Source organism: Populus alba, chromosome 7 (genome assembly GCF_005239225.2).
Source record: "Populus alba chromosome 7, ASM523922v2, whole genome shotgun sequence".
In the NCBI taxonomy this organism is placed as follows: domain Eukaryota; kingdom Viridiplantae; phylum Streptophyta; class Magnoliopsida; order Malpighiales; family Salicaceae; genus Populus; species Populus alba.
In genome coordinates, this window is record NC_133290.1 from 9,895,607 (window position 1) to 9,915,750 (window position 20,144).

Sequence of the window (20,144 nt, forward strand, 5' to 3'; positions counted from 1 at the left end):
GTTTCTCAGTTTGAAAAACACTTTTGTAATGGTAGCAATGCAATTGCAAACAGCTCCACACTGGTATAGTAGTCATAACTAAAAAGATTGAAAACAATATATATAATCATATTATAATATTAGCTTCTTCTTTTTCAAGCTAAAAAAGTTTCTTTCATGGAAGAGGTTTGTGCCGTACCCATAAAATAGTCCTCATTCTTTTATTATTTAGAGAAGCAAGCAATATTGGTACTTGTAGTTTTCAAACCTAATTCACTATCCTTTTTATTTTCTCAATGTTCTTGTGCAATCTAACATCTTTGCACCTAAAAACATTTCTCAATGATTTTCTCTTACTTAAACCAAAAAGTTTAAGAAAAGTGTACAAATTTTAACTTATGAGGTTATTCTATATTTAGAAACACAGTTGCATCGATAGTGCAATGCATTTTTAAATAAGTATTTAGGGGTATGATAATGAATATTTTTGAAAATATTTTTACTCAGGAATGTATTAATATAAGTTTATTTATTTTTTAAAATTATTTTTGATATTAGTATATCAAAATGATTTGAAAATACCAAAAAAATTAACTTGAAGTAAAGAAAAAAATAAAAAGATTTTTCAAAAAAATACTTTTAAAATAAAAAATAAACTGATATATCTCCTAAACTTCAGTTTATATATGGCTTTTTTTCAAAGTTGGAATCCGTTTTTTTTTTCTGTCTATTTTCCTCAAACTAACACAACTAATAACTTTGACATGATTTATATCTAAATTGGTCCTTGAAATTTTTTAAAAAAGTCTCAATCAAACACCTATCCTCTTATTGTATTACATTTCATAAAACTTATCTCACCAAAATCTAGAAAAATCCCCATAAACATTTATTTTGACCTCACGGAATTCAAAATTTAGCTTAATCATCAAATAAGAGATCATTTTTTACAAATTTATTATGATGAATAACTATTAGTGTGATGGCTTTAATTACTCTTAAACTTCAACTAGAAGAATTACAATTATGATTTGGCCATAAATATACTTTATTAATTTTGTTATATTAAACTTTATGTTTTGCACAACTAAAGCATTTTTCTATTATTTTCCCTAGTAAGAATGATAATATTAAAAGATGATACCAACTAAATTCATAATAGAGTCCGACAACATCTATTTCTTTCTTTATTCCAAACCATTCATAAAAGGATTCAAGATGAATAATTAAAAAATTATATTATTTCTAGAGGCATAAACAATTATATAGATAATTATATGTTATGATATCCCTCCACAAGACAAAAGAATTTCTGCCCAAACTCCTATAAAAAATTACAGTGGGGAATTTTGGGCAATAGATGCAAAACCCTATATTTCTTCTAGCAAATCTTTCAATTGTTCCAAAAACAACTAGAAAAAAATTCTTTAACTATATAAAAAAAATTATAATTAAAATAAATTGCTCCGCCTCGGACAATGTATAAATTTATAATTCTTTAACAAGCCAGCGGTGATTTCAGCTTGTTGTGGTTCCAAATCTTCTAGCAACCTCGGCCTCCGACAATGTATCCCATAGCTGCGAGATTTTAGTGACATAAATTAGGATAAATTATACAAACTTCCTCATAGATAAGCGCTCCAATAAATATAAGATAGGGTTTTTAAACTCACTTCCAATGTCCCCTTGGATCCTCCAATAGCGAGCAGAAAAGGGTTGTCCTCTGAGAAGGAAACAGAAAATATAGCTCCCTGAAAACATTCAGAACAGTGTGATGACTCATGCTAACATCTAAAAACATGTTTGAACTTTTTTATTGCGTGAGATCTGAGAAAAGTTACGGTCACATACTGCTTTAGGATTCTTGGATACTAAACATGAGGGTTGGTTGTTGGACAGATCCCAGAGTTTTACCTGTAGAAATATTCAGCAGAAAATGGAATTATATGAACCATCGATAACTTCTGCTTTGGAGGACCAAAAAAGAAAAGAAAAGGGTAATGACTTTACCATTTTATCTGTTGATCCAGTAGCAAGAAGCTGTCACACATGGCAAGGAAAGTTTAGTGAAGTTGATAATCTAAACATCTAACTAGAACTGAGGATTAAAATACGAAAATGAAGATAGTACATTAGATGTTAAAGGATTATAAGAGATTGTGCAAACAGCTTTGTCATGTGCATGGAGGGTAAAACTTGGCTTAAGGTCAGAAGCTGATCCAGACTTGGCAGCACGGATGTCAAAACCTTGAACTGTACCATCTTCAAGACTCACCTACAAGGATATCTCAGCATTTTAGAAGATATTCCAATGCCTCGCAATGAAACACTATATACACCTATCATGTATTTTAAAACATAGAAACAATGGTCCCCTCTGTTTCTTTGTCAAGAAGAAATAGAAGGAACTCAAAAAACAGGTATAGGAAAACCATAAATAGAAGGATGAAGCACACACCACAAATAAATGCTTATCATGCGGATCCCAGGCCAAGCTTTTCAACGTCAGCTGTGACCGACCACTTGAAACCAGGATCTGAAGGCAACCTTCCATCCTTCTGCAAAGCATAAGGGTAATGACATCAAGACTAAGAAAGCTCTTAATTACCATGACTAATTAAAGAAAACTTTCACATGGCAGTGATCTTAGAAAAGAAAAGCCTTGCACTGTGAGGTACAGTGACAATCCAAATCTATAGACATCAGACTAAGCAAGCGCTGTATTACCATGACTACTGAACGATCAAAGGATCCACTGAGAAGAACTTGTGGCTCATGATGATTCCATGCAACTGCTTGAACCTGTCAGCATTTGTACGAAAAGAAGAATGTAACCCATATCAATATGCTAATAACACAAGTACCCGTAATTTTTTCATCCAATAAATTTAAATAGAACCATAGTACACAGCATAGTAAAGGGTGTTCATTACATTAGCTAGCACAAACAACTGCTATGACTTAGAGCTGAAAATATTCCAACAACCCTGCTCTTATAATTCCAACAAATCTTGGAAGACTAAATTATTTTATTTTAGAATTTCCTTAACAGATGTTTAGCTTTATGACAAAGGAATATTGACAAGTTATTCAATCACTAGCACATTGATCTTTGAATTGTTCAACAGCATGTCTTGCAGCATACATGTGCATACAATGTGCCTGGTCGTCCTTGGGTTGAGGACACTGATAGACTGATAGGTCAGCACCGATGCATGAACAGTTGTAATATCCCAATGAATGCATACCCAGGTAACAAATGAATCTAGCTTGGTTCACTGTCCAAATTATATGAAAGAATAATGTGAGACTATATTCTTGCCTTATCTGTATGATGTTCCATGGTAATGTCACATTTTCCAGCAATCACATCCCAAATTTTGACTTGTTTGTCGGCACTAGCACTGGCAAGGATGTTCCTGTATTTATTTCAATACTTATTAGCTATCGGACCAATCCATCAATGTTAGCAGATAGAACAGAACTAGATCGTATGAAATTCCCCAAACCTGAAATGCTTGTTCCAAGCAAGACCAAGGACAGAATCAGTGTGACTGCCTTCTTTGTATTTAATTGACACCTGACAAAAGAAGTTGCAGGATTGGTGAGAAAAAACAAGAAAAATAAATATACTTTCTCAAGTCATATCACATTATGCCTGGGTTTTGAAATGATGATACTGCTCAAGGAGGAATGGTAACATAAAGGAACAATGAAAAAAATCAAAACAACCCCATAACAGATATCCATGATACTGTCTTCAATCATAGAAACAAAATGCAAAAGCAAGGTACAAGAACAACCATTAAGATGGCCAGTTCCAAGATGTTTCAGGTTGCATTCTAATGATAAAAGATGTGAGTAGAGGACCTAGCAAGGTGCAGGCCATCCAACATATTGATGTATATTTTTTTTTAAAAAAAAGAAGGTAAAAAAAAGAAAAAAGGAATATTTTTTCCTTTGCCAGGGCTGGTTCACACATGCAGCATATCTAACACCTGCCAATTATAGACACCACTATAAAGGTGTCAATGCTTTTCTGAAGCTACCTTATTTCTGAATCTCCCTAAGATAAGATAAGCATGAAGAAAAACCCATGAACTCCGCTTCAACATTCATGCCAGCTTGAGTAGAAAATTGTGAAGAAAATTCATGGATCTCAATTACACAAAGATGTGACCTTAAATGGATGCCATTGAACAACAAAGTTTTAACTTTATTCATTCTTCTAATTCATAGCCGCCTTTTGAACACATAAACAATAAAAGGTGCAAAGAACATTAAAGGAACTCTAGAATGCACCTTTTTCCTTTTTTTCTTCTTTTTCTCTTCAGTGCCACCTAATACCACAGCAACCAAGCTACCCACACCTTTGCCATGTTCATAGGCTGAACCTTGCTATCCTTCCGTGCTAAGCACCCTTCCTTCCCAAACCTTCCAAGCAGTGCCAATACTGTTTGGATCACTGAATATTACACACGTAACAAGGAACAAGGAACTTTGTAAGGATCGAATGTCATCCTATAAGGTACACAGACCCAAACATTTTTTCCCTACTTTCAATGGGGAAGATGTGCACAAGTGGCTTTTTAAATGCACACAATATTTTGAGATAGAAGAGGTTGATGCTTCAGAGAAATTACAAATTGCATCTTATTATCTTGATGGAGTTGCCCTTTATTGGCATCAAAACTTCCTGATGAACTTACGATGAAGAGTCGTTAATGATGATGGCTGAACGGCTGCTGGTGAAGAGGCTCGATGTCGCCTGCTGCTGTTGAAAATGGGAAAGAAAGGAGATTGTTGTCGGTGTGCCGCTGTTAATGAAGATTGCAGAGGAAGCCTGAAGCCGTGAGCTGTTGAGGAGATCATCGTCGATGTTAAAATCACGATAAACAGAAAAAGAAGCTGCAACCGTGAGCACCGAGGAAAGAGAAGGAGTGAAGATTTGAGTCACTGGACCGCCAACACTATCACTAACCGCTTTTGTGGAGGATGGAGATCGTCGTCGTCACTTTTGTGGTTGTCGGTGCCTAGTTGGTTAATTAGAGAATGGGATTAGGGATTAGCCGATTAGGGATTTGTTCGGTTGGAAAAAAGAAAGAGTATTTTATGAGTTGTGATTTGTGAAGATTGAAGAAAGTGAATTGATTCCCTAAAGACAGTCGCGTAACTGTGCATTTCCACAGCCAATAGGTGCCTAACAGCTGGACCATGAGGGGAATTTTGTTTCAGCTCATCATCCTGGCACAATCGCAAAACCAGTCCTGAAATCACAATTTTGCACGATTTCATCCGATTTTTGCGATTTCACCCGATTTCACCCATTTTCGATTTTTCAAGCGATTCAACACGTAAAGCATGTTTTGACTCGTAAAATCGTACGATTTTAAGAGTCAAAATTCGATTTTAACAACCTTGCTATATATATATATATATATATATATATATATATATATATATATATATAGAGAGAGAGAGAGAGAGAGAGAGAGAGAGAGAGAGAGAGTTGGAGTATATATGTCACATCACATGTATGATCTTGGAAAAATAATCTAAAGTTTGACGTACGTATTAATTATTTCAATAATAATACGTTTTTAGCTCTATCATGTTCAAATTAATTCGTTACTGGTTTAAAAAACAGATGACATATTACCTATAATTAGTTCTAATCATAAGAATATTTTAATTTTTTACTTCAATATAGACGCATGGAAGATCCATGCATCATGGACGAAAGACTTCAGTACTATACCATTTATGTGAAATATGAAAAGGTGAAGGAAAGAAGGCGGCGTCCACCATTGATGTTTTTTAAGATCTAGCTAGTGTTCTTGCATTTGAGTCAAATACAATCTCCTTGGTTCATATGATGACGAAAGAATGTGGCCAGCAAATTTGGAAAGAATGTGGCCTGGCTGATGTCTAGCTTGTAACGCCCTCAAATTATGATGTCATGAAATCTCAACCATTTCTTTACTAATATCAAGTATTGAATAATATGTCGAAGATTGTGAGATTTTTTTTTTTTTTTAAATTTCGGCAGAGTTTCCTTTGTTTTCATTCTATCACTTCATTTTCAACATATAGTTTTAATCAATTTTCTTCTTTTAATTCACTTAAAGAATTCTCCCATGAACTATTCCACCATTTATTTATTCCTTCTTTTCACATTCTCATGATGTTTCTTCACTTGTTCATATTTTGAATACTTCACATAAGATAAAGAACATCATTTCTCAAACATAAAACAATCAAAACTTCATCCCTATATTTCCTCATCCTTAATTACAAGTTCTTTTCTTCAAAATTATTCAATTTCTTTCTTAATTGCTACTTACATTCACTATTTCTATACTAATTTACCTCAATTCCATCATGTTTACTTTAACAAAAATCAAGAATATAAGAAATTAAATCAAATTTAATTGTCATTGTTTGATAACTTACTCAAATAAATCCAAAAACACTTCATTCAAGTAATAATCTAAATTTTTCATGCTTACCAAGCCAAGTTTTCCCAACTTTTCTCCTCCTCCTAGGTGGCCAGCCCTCCTCACCTTTCTTATGTCTTCCTTCACTTGATTCTTCCTTAATTTAATGTTCTAAGTCTTTCAATCTTACAAGTTTCAAAGCTCTCTCTCACTTTTTCTTGTTTTTCTCTTGATTTCTCACGTCCTTCTCTTATTTTTTTCTTTTCTTCCCACTTTTGTTACTGTCCAGCCGGCAGTTCATAATAAAAAGGGGCTGCCTTGTTTTAGTTTTAATGGCAAATTACCATTTTACCCTTAATGAGCCTTTTTTGCTTCTATTTGACAGTCTTTATTCTTTGCTAGCACTACCGAGCTCCGTTCATCCTAAAATTTTAACCAGATTTTATTCAATATATTTTAAGGTTTCTCATAAAATTTCAGCTCAATCTGATGGCCGGATTTAAAATTACGCCTAATAACGTAAGACTAGTCAAATTGTGATTTTTCGTCAACTTTTCCAAATTTCTCTAAAAATTATGAAATTTTAATCCAAGCTAAGGCATCATATTAGAAGGCTCCACGCAAAGTTTTAGAATTTTCTGATAACCCGATCGAGAGTTATGAATTTTTTTCTTTTTGTTTTACATGAAACTAGTCAATTTATAATTTTTCGCCTAGAGGTTTTACATAGCTAGGTAGGTTAAATGGAATTTTAAATTTTCAAGTGGGTATCATATTGAAAAGGAAGGTGGAAGCGACTTTAGCTAAGAACAGATTAATTAGTTCTTAATATGTTGTATTAATTTAGTCAATGTCTTGTGATGGACAGTATAAATACAAAAAAAAGATAGAAATATATTTAATTGAAGAAATAGTGATGTATATAAAATAAATCTATTTCTAAAATAAAAAATACAAGAAGATGATATATATATATATATATATATATCCTTTGCTTTATCCATAGCAAAGGATGAATTTATAGGATTAGCAATTAATACATATATAATTACTAGAAATTTAATAATTTAAACGATGATCATGTGGAAACCACTAAAATATATTCAAAGTTGTTTAATGAATTTATAGGATAGGTAATGTTTTTTATTTGAGAGAAAAATAGTAAATTAATTATTTTAAAATTTAACTGATTGTTTGTATCAAAGTTCACAACTTTTTACTATTAAAAAAAAAACTAAAGCTTTAATTACAAATTATAATAATATAATTTCATAAAAAAATTAGAATGAGATGAGTTCCTGGGTTATTTAAACTTCAAGCATTTTACTACTAATGTATCGAAGATAATTTTTTTTTTTAATTTAATATTTAATAATATTTTTTAAAATTATGTTTTCTATATTCGGACTTGAGCTCTTCCTACCCGAGTCTTTTATATATATATATATATAACAAAATGCTAAGCTTTTTTTTAATCCGGTGGGTTATGTGTACATACATATATCCATGACATCTCTAAATTCTCCTAGATGCTTTCTTTAGTTTTTGATTCTAGGTGCATGGTGATGCTTTCAAGAACAACATGATAAGGATATTGTGGGATTTTTTTATTTATTTGTTGGGAAGTCATTTTGCATTTTTGTTTCGTTTTTTCAACAATATAATTAGAAAATTAGACGCAACCACCAAAATTAATGTGGACATTTATTGATATAATATATAGTAATGGCATCACAATGGAGATGAAGATTTTTATGCAATTCCATGTATGTAGAGCCAATTACAACTCCAAGCCATGAAGAAAAAAATAAAAAAAAGTTTAATTTCCTCCACGAGAAAGCTATAATTTTGTGGAGTTCTTGTAGTTAATTATTAATTAAGAGCATGAATGGTGATTAAAAAATAAATATTATGATCCAACAGTGAAAGGGAATCTTGTATAGTGACATGGTAATTAATACCGCTTTATTCTAGCATTACATTATTTCGAACACAACATATATATAATTAATTAAACAACTTTGAATATATTCTAGTGGTTTCCACGTGATCATCGTTTAAATTATTAAATTTCTAGTAATTATATATGTATTAATGGTTAATCCTATAAATTCATCCGAATAGTGTTTGGCTATGGATAAAGCAAGGGATATATATATATATATCATCTTCTTGTATTTTTTATTTTAGAAATAGATTTATTTTATATACATCACTATTTCTTCAATTAAATATATTTTCTATCTTTTTTTTTGTATTTGTACTGTCCATCACAAGACATTGACTAAATTAATACAACATATTAAGAGCTAATTAATCTGTTCTTAGCTAAAGTCGCTTCCACCTTCCGCTTCAATATGATACCCACTTGAAAATTTAAAACTCCATTTAACCTAACTAGCTAGACATCAGCCAGGCCACATTCTTTCCAAATTACTTTGTCCAAATTTGCTGGCCACATTCTTTCGTCATTATATGAACCGAAGGAGATTGTACTTGTCTCAGATGCAAGAACACTAGCTAGATCTTAAAAAACATCAATGGTGGACGCCGCCTTCTTTCCTTCACCTCTTCTTTTTTCGCATATATGGTGTAGTGAAGTCTTTCGTCCATGATGCATGGATCTTCCATGCGTCTATATTGAAGTAAAAAACTTAAAATACTCTTATGATTAGAACTAATTATAGGTAATACGTCATCTATTTTTTAAACCAGATTGCTTCTGCTAATACCAGCTGTACGCCTAATTGATCGTGATTAACTATTATCCAGTTTACTTGATAGAATAATAACACATGCATGAAGTTGTTCTACGGATCATGCATGTGGGAAGAAAAAAGTGAATTGATTAATCAATGAATTGCCCAAGCCTCCGATCCTAGCTCTTGAAACACCATAAGACTCAGAGGGAACATATTCTTTTTTTCATCGTAACATTCATTATAATTCTATTCAGGTTTTTTATTAATATGTTCAAATCATTAACTTCATAAAAAGTAATCAATTTAATTACAAACAAACTCATGATTATTTCAACTCTTATCAATTTTACACAATTTCATACATTTTACAATCTCTCTAAGATTCTACGTCTAAAAATGTGGGGATTTTTAGCAGAAAGCATGCAGTGATGGGGCATGATTCAGAAACGCATGAGATGTGTTATACATTTTTGCAAGTCCTAGGAGTGGTTATGTCCAATAATTCAAAAGGATGCAAGATTAGAGCCCCAGTGAGAAAATAAAATATACATATCTTGTGAAAGTAGATTGGTGAAGGTCATCATTTCCATGGAACATAGCTTTTTTTGGCTTCCATTGTTAAAGACAACGTCAAATTATTGTTGGGAAAATGTGCCTTTAACATCAAATTGATATATTCAAATAAATTTAGTAAATTTCTTTCTAATCTAAATAATTAAAAGCTGTCCCGTGAGATCATCCAGGTGTTTCTGTTTCTTCACTCTGGATCTTCTTGCAGATTCTCTATTAGACAGCATCCTTTTACGCTTCCTTAGGTCCATGAACAGTGAGGCAAAACAGAGGGGAGATTTCTGTGAACAGTGAGGCAAAAGAGGGGGGGAGATTGACGCTGATCTTGAAGGCTGCTTATCAAGGTGCGGATGCAGAGAGGTTTGCCACTGCTGCTGGAATGGTTGAAGATGAGATAAAGGCTGACAGTGTTGCTGCTGAAGCTGCTGGTCTGGTTGATTCCCCTGCCGCTGTTCACAATGTTGTTGTTGTGACCGGAGTCTCTCGATTGGAACAAGAAAAACGAAGCTGCTGTGAACAAAGAAGGAAAGGGAGTAGACGTTGCTTGGATGTTGGACATGACTGATGCTAAAAAACCTCTGCTGCTTCTCACGGCTGGCAGAGGAGAAGCTGGCATTACTAAGAAGACTTCTACTTACGATCTAGAAGACTGGCAGTTGTGAAGGAAAGAAGGCTTCTTGTTTTTATTGGAGAAAGGAAAGTCTTGTTTCTGTGATGGGTGATTTATGAGAGAAAGGGGTAATTGGGTGTGGCTTTTTTTGGGTTGGAACCAACACTGCTACAGGCCTACTTGCTAAAATAGTTTGACTATGTTTAAAATTTGGGTTCAGACTATGTTTGTTATTTAACGAGTATATTTACTTGTTTAATTTGGTCTAGCATGTTTATGTTTGTAATTTAAACTAATATGTATGTATATGACATCGAAACTTAATATTTATGCATGATTATGTTTGATGTTAGATATTTATATTTATATCTTGATGTTTATTTGATATATATTAAAGGATATTAAAGAGATAATTGCCTTTACCCGTACAAAAAAATATTTATCCAAAAAACCAATAAAAATATTTTTGTATGTATTTATCTTTTAAAAAATTCTTCATACCAAAAAAAAAAAAACCCCAAATATATAACTCTTACCGTAAACTAATTTGGCTTTCTTATATGAAAAAAAAAAAAAAAACTTATTTTAAGCTTTTAAAATTGAAAAAAATATATTAATAGGTTTTACGTAAAAAATATTTCACAAGCTTATTTCTCTATAATATGATATGACATATATAGTTATATTTTATAAAATAAGCTATGTATGAATATAGGATATAATAAAAAAAATCATCATTATACTTTTTAGATTTCATTTTTTTTATTGTAAGTGATTAAATATTTTATATATATTAGATAAACTTGAAAAAAAAATTAATTCATTAATAAATTATTTTCCAGTTCATTTTCCATAACACAACCAAATACTGGAAAGTATTTTCCAATTCATTTTTCATAACACTACCAAACATCGAAAAATACTTTTCCGGAATTCACTTTCCAAAAAAAAAACAACTTTCCTGCAAACAAACGGAGCCCTAGCTTCCTCAAAGTATTCAATGGAAGTGATGAGAATAGTAAGAAATAAATTAAATTGAATATTTTTTTTAAAACATGTAAATTAATTTATTTATCAATTAAATTAAAATTAAATACTATAATTGAATTTAATTATAATAGAAAATTGATTTTAAACATATTGGTAATTCTTTTATAATATAAAAAACGGGCCAACTCCAAGCATTATAGCATAATGACGTGTTCTCCTGATATAAAAAGTAAAAACAAAAATGAGAGAACGTAAGCATACAATGGCCCAGTAAATATTTTATCCATAGAATGAGAAACAAATATCAAAAATATTATAATATAATATAATTATAACTAGTATATTGATCTGTACTCCAAGCTGATAATATCAAATAAAAAATATAAAAAATATTTAAAAAACCTTCAATCTAACGGCGAAACCACGTTCTTTCTCAATTGCAGAAGATCTAAATTCTTGATCCCAGCCGCTTATCAAAACGAAGCAAAAGTCTAAAAATATGGATCACCACGGATTACCATGAACCGAGTTTGCAAGAAATTCCCATAACTTCTAATGCTATTTTCATCCGAGCACAAACAAAATTAAAAACAGTATCACCACCCTTTTCTTCAAGCATAAACCACCAAAGAATCATAACGATTTTTCAAACAAGAACGCAAGCAAGCAAATGTCACATCTTGACCATCATAGACAACTCAGTTTTGGTATCACAAAGACCGACTAATGCTAAGCTAAACCCTTCACCACAGATGCAAAGACACTGCTGAAATAATCCCCTGACAATCAGACTGCTGCTACACTCCTGCCACACATCCTGGACATCAAGTGTCGCTTTGCTGCTGTTGCGGTTGAGTCTGCAGCCATGGCATGAGTGCCACTGGAGGTTGTGGCTGCTGGGCTTCATAGGCAGCTGCTTGATCAACTGGCTTTCCCATGATCATCCCTGGAGGTCCCACAGGATGCTGAGGAACATAATAGTAAGGAAGATCAGCCGGAGGGCCAACAGGAATAGTTGCCTTAGTGACCCCAAGGCCCTCCTCTTTCAACTCATCTCTTGGAATAATATCAACTAAGAAATCAAAAACATCGGTCCTGGAAATTGCAGCTGCAATATCATTCTTCTGTAGCGTCCTTCTTTTGTTCTCTTCAGTATGGATCCAAGAGCGCAAAGTGAGCTCCAAGATGAACATTTCACACGCTTTAGCAAAAATAACAGGAGCCTCTGCTGAAATCATCCGAACATCCTCATCAGCTTTCATTATCTTCTTAATCCGAGCAAGTGGAAGGCTATGGTTCTTGAAGTCAGTTGTTCGTTCAATTTCCTGCATTTGGTTGGTCCAAAACATCTGAAGCTGCTGTTGCTGCTGCTGCTGCTGTTGATGGTGGAAGTGTTGGGCCTGCTGATATGTAAGCTGGTGTGGTGAATTAGAGAAGCTGGCTGGAGACTGAGTTAGGGAGGGGATGGCTATAGAAGGAGTACCAGTCGCCACCATTGGAGCAGTTTGGTAGGGGGTAGAAACATAGGCCATCTGACCTGCACCAGCTACTACAGGTTGCTGCTGCTGCTGTGACTGTTGCTGTCGGGTTTGTTGTGATTGGTCCATGGATGCTTGTAGAGTTTCTTTGGCCCTCTTTCTAGCTATCTCTCATCAGAATACTATAAAGGTCAAACAAAAAAAAATACATTCTCAGGAGTAATCACAAACTCAGAAACATTGACGAGAAGCACAATAAAAAAGAAAAAAAAAAGAGGCTACACTTCTTAAGTGTAATTCTCACAATCAGACAGCCTGCAACAGCATCCAAAACCCATTTGAAATGTATCAAAACATCTAAATTTTTACAGAAATGGAGGAGAAACAGAAGTAAAGATTAGATTAATGATTAGACCTGAAGGGTCAATCTCATAAATTCATAAACAGTGAAATAAGTAAATCTCAAGAATGACCAATTTCCTAATCAAATTGGATATCCTCTCTAAGTTCCAACAACAATATGATACCACATTAATATTCATACAGGTTCTCTATCCTTGCAAAGAAAGAGGTGAATAACTCTTTGTGCTTCTATCCACAACAACCTGGAGACAAATGACTTGGCTTACCTATCCATCAAAAGTCTTCTGAAGGCACAAGCATCCATCCATTCTTACTATTGAAAATATCTGGTTAAGCTTTGTCACCACAGATTTGCATGCACGTGCATGTGAGCAATGAGACTATAAGCTAGTCACTAGTCCTTTGCTTGTTTCACTATTCTATATCCAGTATACTGCTAGATAGTTGACCTAGTGAATACACATGATATATAACCTTCTACCAAGAGAGTAGTTAATTACTGGATTTTAAAAATACACTTGCTTAAGAACAAAAAATCCAGTAAATCAACTTATGTAGTTTAAAAATACTGTAGTTATTCTACCATCAAAGAATCTCAACCAACACGCTTGCTTAAGATTCACTAGATAAATAACAATTTCCCTTCAATTTTCCATCACTAAATCATCATAATCGAAGAATAATCACTACTTACTTGAAACTAAAAAACCAACTCATGCATGTGATACTATTCTTTGTTTTGGCAGCTTAGAACGTGAAAGAAAATAAAAGTAGCTGTTAGAAATACAAAAATACTGGAACTCATACTAAAAATCGAAACTTTCCCTTCAAATTTCTCAACTTTTCTCACCAACCAAACAGAAACTTAGACACAACACACAAACTTCTGCTAAAAAAATCAGTAATTTCAAAAATGAAAAGAGCCCATTAAATTAAATAAAGTCTGAAAGAGAACATACCCACCAGATCTTTTCAGCTGAATCTTCTCTGAAAGCTCAAAAACCTAAGAGAGAGATAGAGATGGTTTTTTAGAGACAGAAAGTGAGAGGAATTAAAAAGGAGGGAGCTTTTGAAAGTGTAGAGAGAGACCCTTCTAGGGGCATCTATGTTGAGACACGTGTTGTACATTGAGAGTTATGACTATTAAAGAGGGCTTTTTAAGACACGTGGTTGAGAATTAGTGGGTGTTGAAAAACTAAGAGGTTCTCAGGTGAACCACTGTGACGTTTAAGGAATTACAGAACACGTTGTCACGCGGGAGGGTGTTTTGGGGAATTTCATAAATTTTTGTGAGGAAGCTCACTTGGAGAGCGCGTGCTGTGTCAGGAGTGAAAAGAAAGGCACCTGCCACTGGCCCGTGATGTCACGTGGCACGCGACATGCTTGTTTTCATTTTGTTTCCGGTTTGAAAATGTGTTAAATTTTATTTTTAAATGTTTTTAAAAATTATATTTTTATTGAAAAAATATTAATAATTTTAATTTATTTTAAAATAAAAAACATTTTATAAAACACTATTTACCATAATATTAAACATATACTAAACCTCAAATTAATTTCTTGACATTATAAACATTAGTTGATAAACTTCAAATATATTCCTTGAAGTTTATTTAATATATATATATATATGTATGTATATGTATGTATGTATATTAAGAAAAATAATGATTTAAATTACATAAAATTGCTTATATTTATTTTTACTATGAGTTTAAAATTATTAGTTTTTTATTTTACACAAATTTTTTAAAATGTTAAAAGATATATTTAGATCTGTAAAAATATTTTGGCGTTATCATTAAACTTTGTATAATAATTTAAACTTCAGAAATCTCTACCTGACTTTTTGAATGATATTTAATTAACTTACCAACTTTATAACTCGAGTTATGGACTCCACTAGGTTAAATTAATTTTTTGTTTTATTATACCATAGAAAATACCAAGATTAATTAACCATTCACCCAATATTAAATGATAAAATTCAATAAAACCCCCATGAAATTGGAAAAAAAATGTAAGAAAAAAAAAGGGTAAAAAAATCTCAATCCAACTTTTTTATTAATATTTAGTCAATCCATCAAACCTTTGACCCGAGTTATGGACTCTATTTGGTCGATTTAATTTTTTTTATTTTACTATCAATTCAACATCAAGTAATGAAATTGAATAAAAAAAAACCACTCTAATTGATGGGCTTGGAAACAAATAATTAAAAAAAAAAACAAAATAGCTAAGGAAAAAAAGCTTAGTTGCATTCGGTTGGGTCTCAAGAGTTAGGCACATGGGCCTAAGGGAGGCCCATATGCCGGCCCATCTTTATCCTCCCATGGTAGGTCCAAAAAAAAAAAAAATGATGGAATTGGCAAATAAATAAATAAATAAATAAAGTGCACAAAAATCCTAACCCGACTCTTTGATTAATATTTAGTTAACTTGTCAAACTCATGACTTAGATTATGAACTCTACTTGGTTGATTTAATTATTTTATTGAATGATAAAATCAAATAAAAGCCTCGTTTTAAATGATAGACTTGAAAAAAAAATCAAAACAAAAACTTAGCTTAGTTGTACTAGACTGGGCCTCAAGAGTTAGGCACATAGGCCTAAGGGAGGCCCTCGCACTTACCCATCTTCGCCTTACCCTTCCTTTAAAAGACACAAACAATAGGTTCAAAAAAATAAATAATGAATTGACAATAAAAAAATCAAAAGATATAAAAAAAAGTGCAAAAAAATCCCAACTTGACTTTTTGATTAATATTTAACTAACTCGTCAAACCCACAACTCATGTTATGAATTCTACTTGGTTAATTTAATTCTTTTATTTTATTATATGATAAAAAATACAAAGAAATGATTTAGTATCAACCCAACACTAAAATATGAAATTGAATAAAAGCCTAACTTTAATTGATGGGCTTGGAAAAAAGTAATTAAAAAAAAAAAAGATAGAGAAAGGCCCTCGTGTTTAATCCATCTTTGTCTGCCCCTTCCTTTTATTAAAAAAAAAAATAACAAACGCAGACGACAAGTTATCTGTGTTTGTTTTAAATCAAAATAATATAGTAACCATTGTTGTTTGAATGAAACCCTCAAATCTTGAACTCATGACCTCACATTACTTTAACACATTAATCATTGTACTAAAATAAAAGGCTTGTAACTAAATGAATAAAAACACTTATTAACCTAATTTATTATTCATATAAACAATTAAATTGACTCATAACTATTTTGGTTGTTAGTATAACTAGATTGCATGACCACACTATGCTACTACTCAAATCAAATCTTTTTTTAACATAAAAAAAATTATTCAAACTACAAGGAACTATTTGACATTGTTATTAAATATGATCTAATGAGTCAATTTTAAAATTTTCTGACCCGCTCCTTGTATAATTAAAGCTTAAAATTAAATTATATGAGAGTTAACTCAACATGATTCAGTAGACTTGGAGGTCCAAAGACAACCTAGGAAAAAAAAAATAGAGACTACACTAGGTTTTAATATTGAGACAACAACATATTGGATTGACCTGAGCTTTACGATATAGTCCATCAAATTTATGATTCAAGTGATGGACTCCATTAGATTTAAGAACTTTATTTTTTTATAACTATTTTTTTATTTAATTGTATGATAACAAAAAGAAACACTTATAAAATCAAGTACAAACCATATGTCAAAATATTTGTTTGAGTCTACGATAACCTTATAGAAAGTAAATTGAATAAATTTATGAAGACAAATTCAAAATCAAACAAATATTGAAGCATGAAATTGAGAAAAGAAAAACAAAAAAAAAGAGAGAGAAGGGAAAAAAAAGAAAGAAAGAAAGAAGAAAAAACTATCTCCTTTATTATTCGTATAAATAGTGAAATAGATGCTTTTCACCCAAAGTGTTTTAGTATAGATGGTATATATGTAATTAATGTTTGTATTCATAGTTAGAAAATTTTCGATCATAAATTGCTAACTCATAATTTAGCCTTGCATTGTGAAAATTGTTACACTCATAATTTATTTTTTATTTCTTTGTTTTAGCACAGTAAAAAAGATTTATGTGATTGAAAAAAAAAAACAATGTTTTAATTTGGAGGCAAAAAATATCTAGAATGGGAAGAAAAACAATTTAAATATACTATATATTAAATAAGTTTGTAGAGAAATTATAAAAGATTTTATTAAATAAATTGAGACCATTGAAGAAATAGATTCCTTATAAAAAGGATAAAAAAGACTAATTCTTATTTATTAAAAATTAAACATTTGTATGTTAAGAAAACCAAAAAATTTCACTAAAAAAACATGTATTTTGATCGAAAATGTACTTTTTTCTTAGAAGAGTTATAGAAGATTATATTAAATGAATTGAGATTATTAATAGAATGATATATCTTATTAAAAAAATAGATTTGAAATGAATTAATATTTGTAAAAAAAACTAAACACACATTTATTAAGAAACTCTAAAAGAGATGTTTCAAAGAAAAGTATTTTGAATGAAAAGGTACTTTTTTATATACAGAAGTTATAGAAGATTATATTTAATGAATTGAATTTTTTTAATAAAATGATGTGGCTTAATGAAAGAATAAATAAATTTGATTTATTCTAATTAAAATTTAAAAAATTATTGATGAAATCCCAAAATGAGAATTAATAAATTAATAAATAATTTGATTGAAAATGTACATTTCAAAATATTAATTAAAAACTTAAGTGGTTGAAAGAAAAAATATTTTTATTTGGAGATAGTAAACAAAAAACTTGCAATTTAAAATTATATAAATTTCCAATTATCATTTGACATTGAATATCTGAAGGTTAATTTGTAAATATAACCATATCCTATAAATATCAAACCTTTGATTTGTACGAACTTAGTTTAGTACAATTACTAGTTGTAGACTCGTGTTATATCACTTTTTTTTTTTTGTAAAAAATAATATTTAGGTATCATAAACGCATTTTAAAATATGAAGAAAAAATCTGTGACGCGAGTCATAGATGTAATTGAATCAAATATGTTGGTTTTGTATGGATCAAATTAAAAAAAAAAATCACGATAACCTGAATTCTTTCTCTCAAAAAGGGACAAACAATGTAGCTGAATTCTCAGCCCATTAGATATAAAAGGAATAAATTGGATTAAAAAAAAAAAAACCTAACTTGATTCAACCCATGCTAGCATGATAAATTTATAACCTAGGTAATGAGAGCCAAGTCATCTTATGTCAACTCATCAAACTTATGACTTAGGTCATTGGATTAGTATAACTCAATAAAAAAAATAAAAATAGAAAATCTCAAAACTTAGTTTTATATATATATATATATATATATATATATATATATATATATAAAAATCAATGTCGAATGATAAAAGTTGAAAAGAACACATTAAAAAAAATGATGTTATATTGTGTTAACTTTTTAAATTCGTGATTAGGGTTGTTAGATCGAAAACATTTTATTTGAAAAAAATCACAAAGTCCAATTCTTAATCAATCAATTATTAAAGGCTGAAATTGAAAAATAATTTCAATTATACATAAATACCTAGAACAAAAAATAACAATTAAAAAAATAGGGATCAAAATTAGACTAAAAAATACATTTTATTTTTAATTAAAGGGTGAAATTAAAAAGAAAGATGAATTTTTTAAAAAAAGATCCAAAATTTTTTTTTAAAAAAAAAACCAATCAAAAGAATGAAGATACAAATTGAAAGAAAAAATAAAAATAATTTTTTTATTGATGGGTGAAATTAAAAAGAAAAATCAATTTAACAAAAAGACTTCAAAAAATAATAATTAAAAGAATGAAAACCGAATTAAAAGAAATAACATATAACAAATTGAGATTGAAAAATGAAATTGAAAACAAATCAAAATTTTACAAAAAAAATAAAAATATTGATATAAAAAGAATAAGAACTAATTTTGATATATCAATAAATTAAAGGACAACTTTAAAATTTTGTATTGTTAGCGTATTTTTTAAGATGAGGAAGCAAAGGGGAAGGTGAAGGAAAAAAGACCACCGAGATAGCATTGATATCTCAACACCACCATATGCCACTTTAATATGAATAAGACATTGTGTCACTTCCAATGACATTGGAAAAGTTGATGTTTGACATCCAAGAGTGCTATATATGTCGCGTGATAGGTGTGGGCGTCTCCCACATATTATTGCATGTCGTTTTTTTTTTTTGTTTTTAATATTTATTTAAATACAAAATTGCCCATTGTCTAACTTGATAACAATGAAATAACAATTTGTGAGAATATGAAAAAGCCCTAATTGTTAGTTTTAAATTTTTTTGTTTCTAATGACATTTTGATTGTTTTATTGTGTTTTTAAAATGTGAAAATATTTATTTATTCTTAATCAATTTAATAATAATTAACGAGTCTCGTGAAAAGATCTCAATGCTCCCAATAGTCAGTATAAGGATTTTTAGTGAGGAAAAAAAAAATTATTACACTTTTCCAATGAATAATTTTTTCACTTACAATGAACAATGTAACATTCCAAGGACAATTAGTTTTTGTTAATTATTGTGTGTTTTTGTGCTTAACAAAAATATTTATCAAGCTAATGCATCTTTTCTTTTCTTTATGAACTATCATGGAAACTTTTAAATTTAATATTTAAAAGGCTCAAAGTTTTGTGATGGTAGTCCATTATCAACTTTATCAAATTTTCTTTTACTGCTTATTTATTTAAAGTGGTTTATGTTTCTTTAATACTCTTCCTCGCTTACACCTAATTTTTTGGTATGTCAAGTGACTTGAGCTTAGAATCTCTACTAGAATATTGAATAACTATGAAGTTCTGATGTCGTATTAGATTTGATAGTTGAGTTTGAAATTCTATATATATAAAAAGACTTAAACTTTATGATGAGTGACTCAATTCAACTTTATATATTATTCTTATTATTTATTTGTTCATTATAAAATATGTTTTCAATATAAACTATACTATATTATTA

General features: G+C 30.5%; 1 protein-coding gene and 1 pseudogene across 2 annotated transcripts; both read right to left on the bottom strand.

Annotated features, from left to right (window-relative positions):
- Positions 1 to 1,455: 1,455 nt before the first annotated feature.
- Positions 1,456 to 4,851, bottom strand: LOC118049680 (uncharacterized; annotated as a pseudogene).
- Positions 4,852 to 11,872: 7,021 nt separating this feature from the next.
- LOC118049703 (nuclear transcription factor Y subunit C-2) lies at positions 11,873 to 14,240 on the bottom strand. 2 transcript variants are annotated; one of them, XM_035059768.2, is made up of 2 exons: positions 14,093 to 14,240; positions 11,873 to 12,948 (listed from the first exon to the last, which is right to left on the bottom strand). In XM_035059768.2, the coding sequence occupies exon 2, from the start codon at positions 12,893 to 12,895 to the stop codon at positions 12,113 to 12,115; it is 783 nt and encodes a 260-aa protein (XP_034915659.1). In that variant the 5' UTR covers positions 12,896 to 12,948; positions 14,093 to 14,240; the 3' UTR covers positions 11,873 to 12,112. The 2 variants fall into 2 exon arrangements, with proteins under 2 accessions (XP_034915659.1, XP_034915658.1); XM_035059767.2 differs by having other exon boundaries at positions 14,089 to 14,240.
- Between the last annotated feature and the right edge of the window lie 5,904 nt (positions 14,241 to 20,144).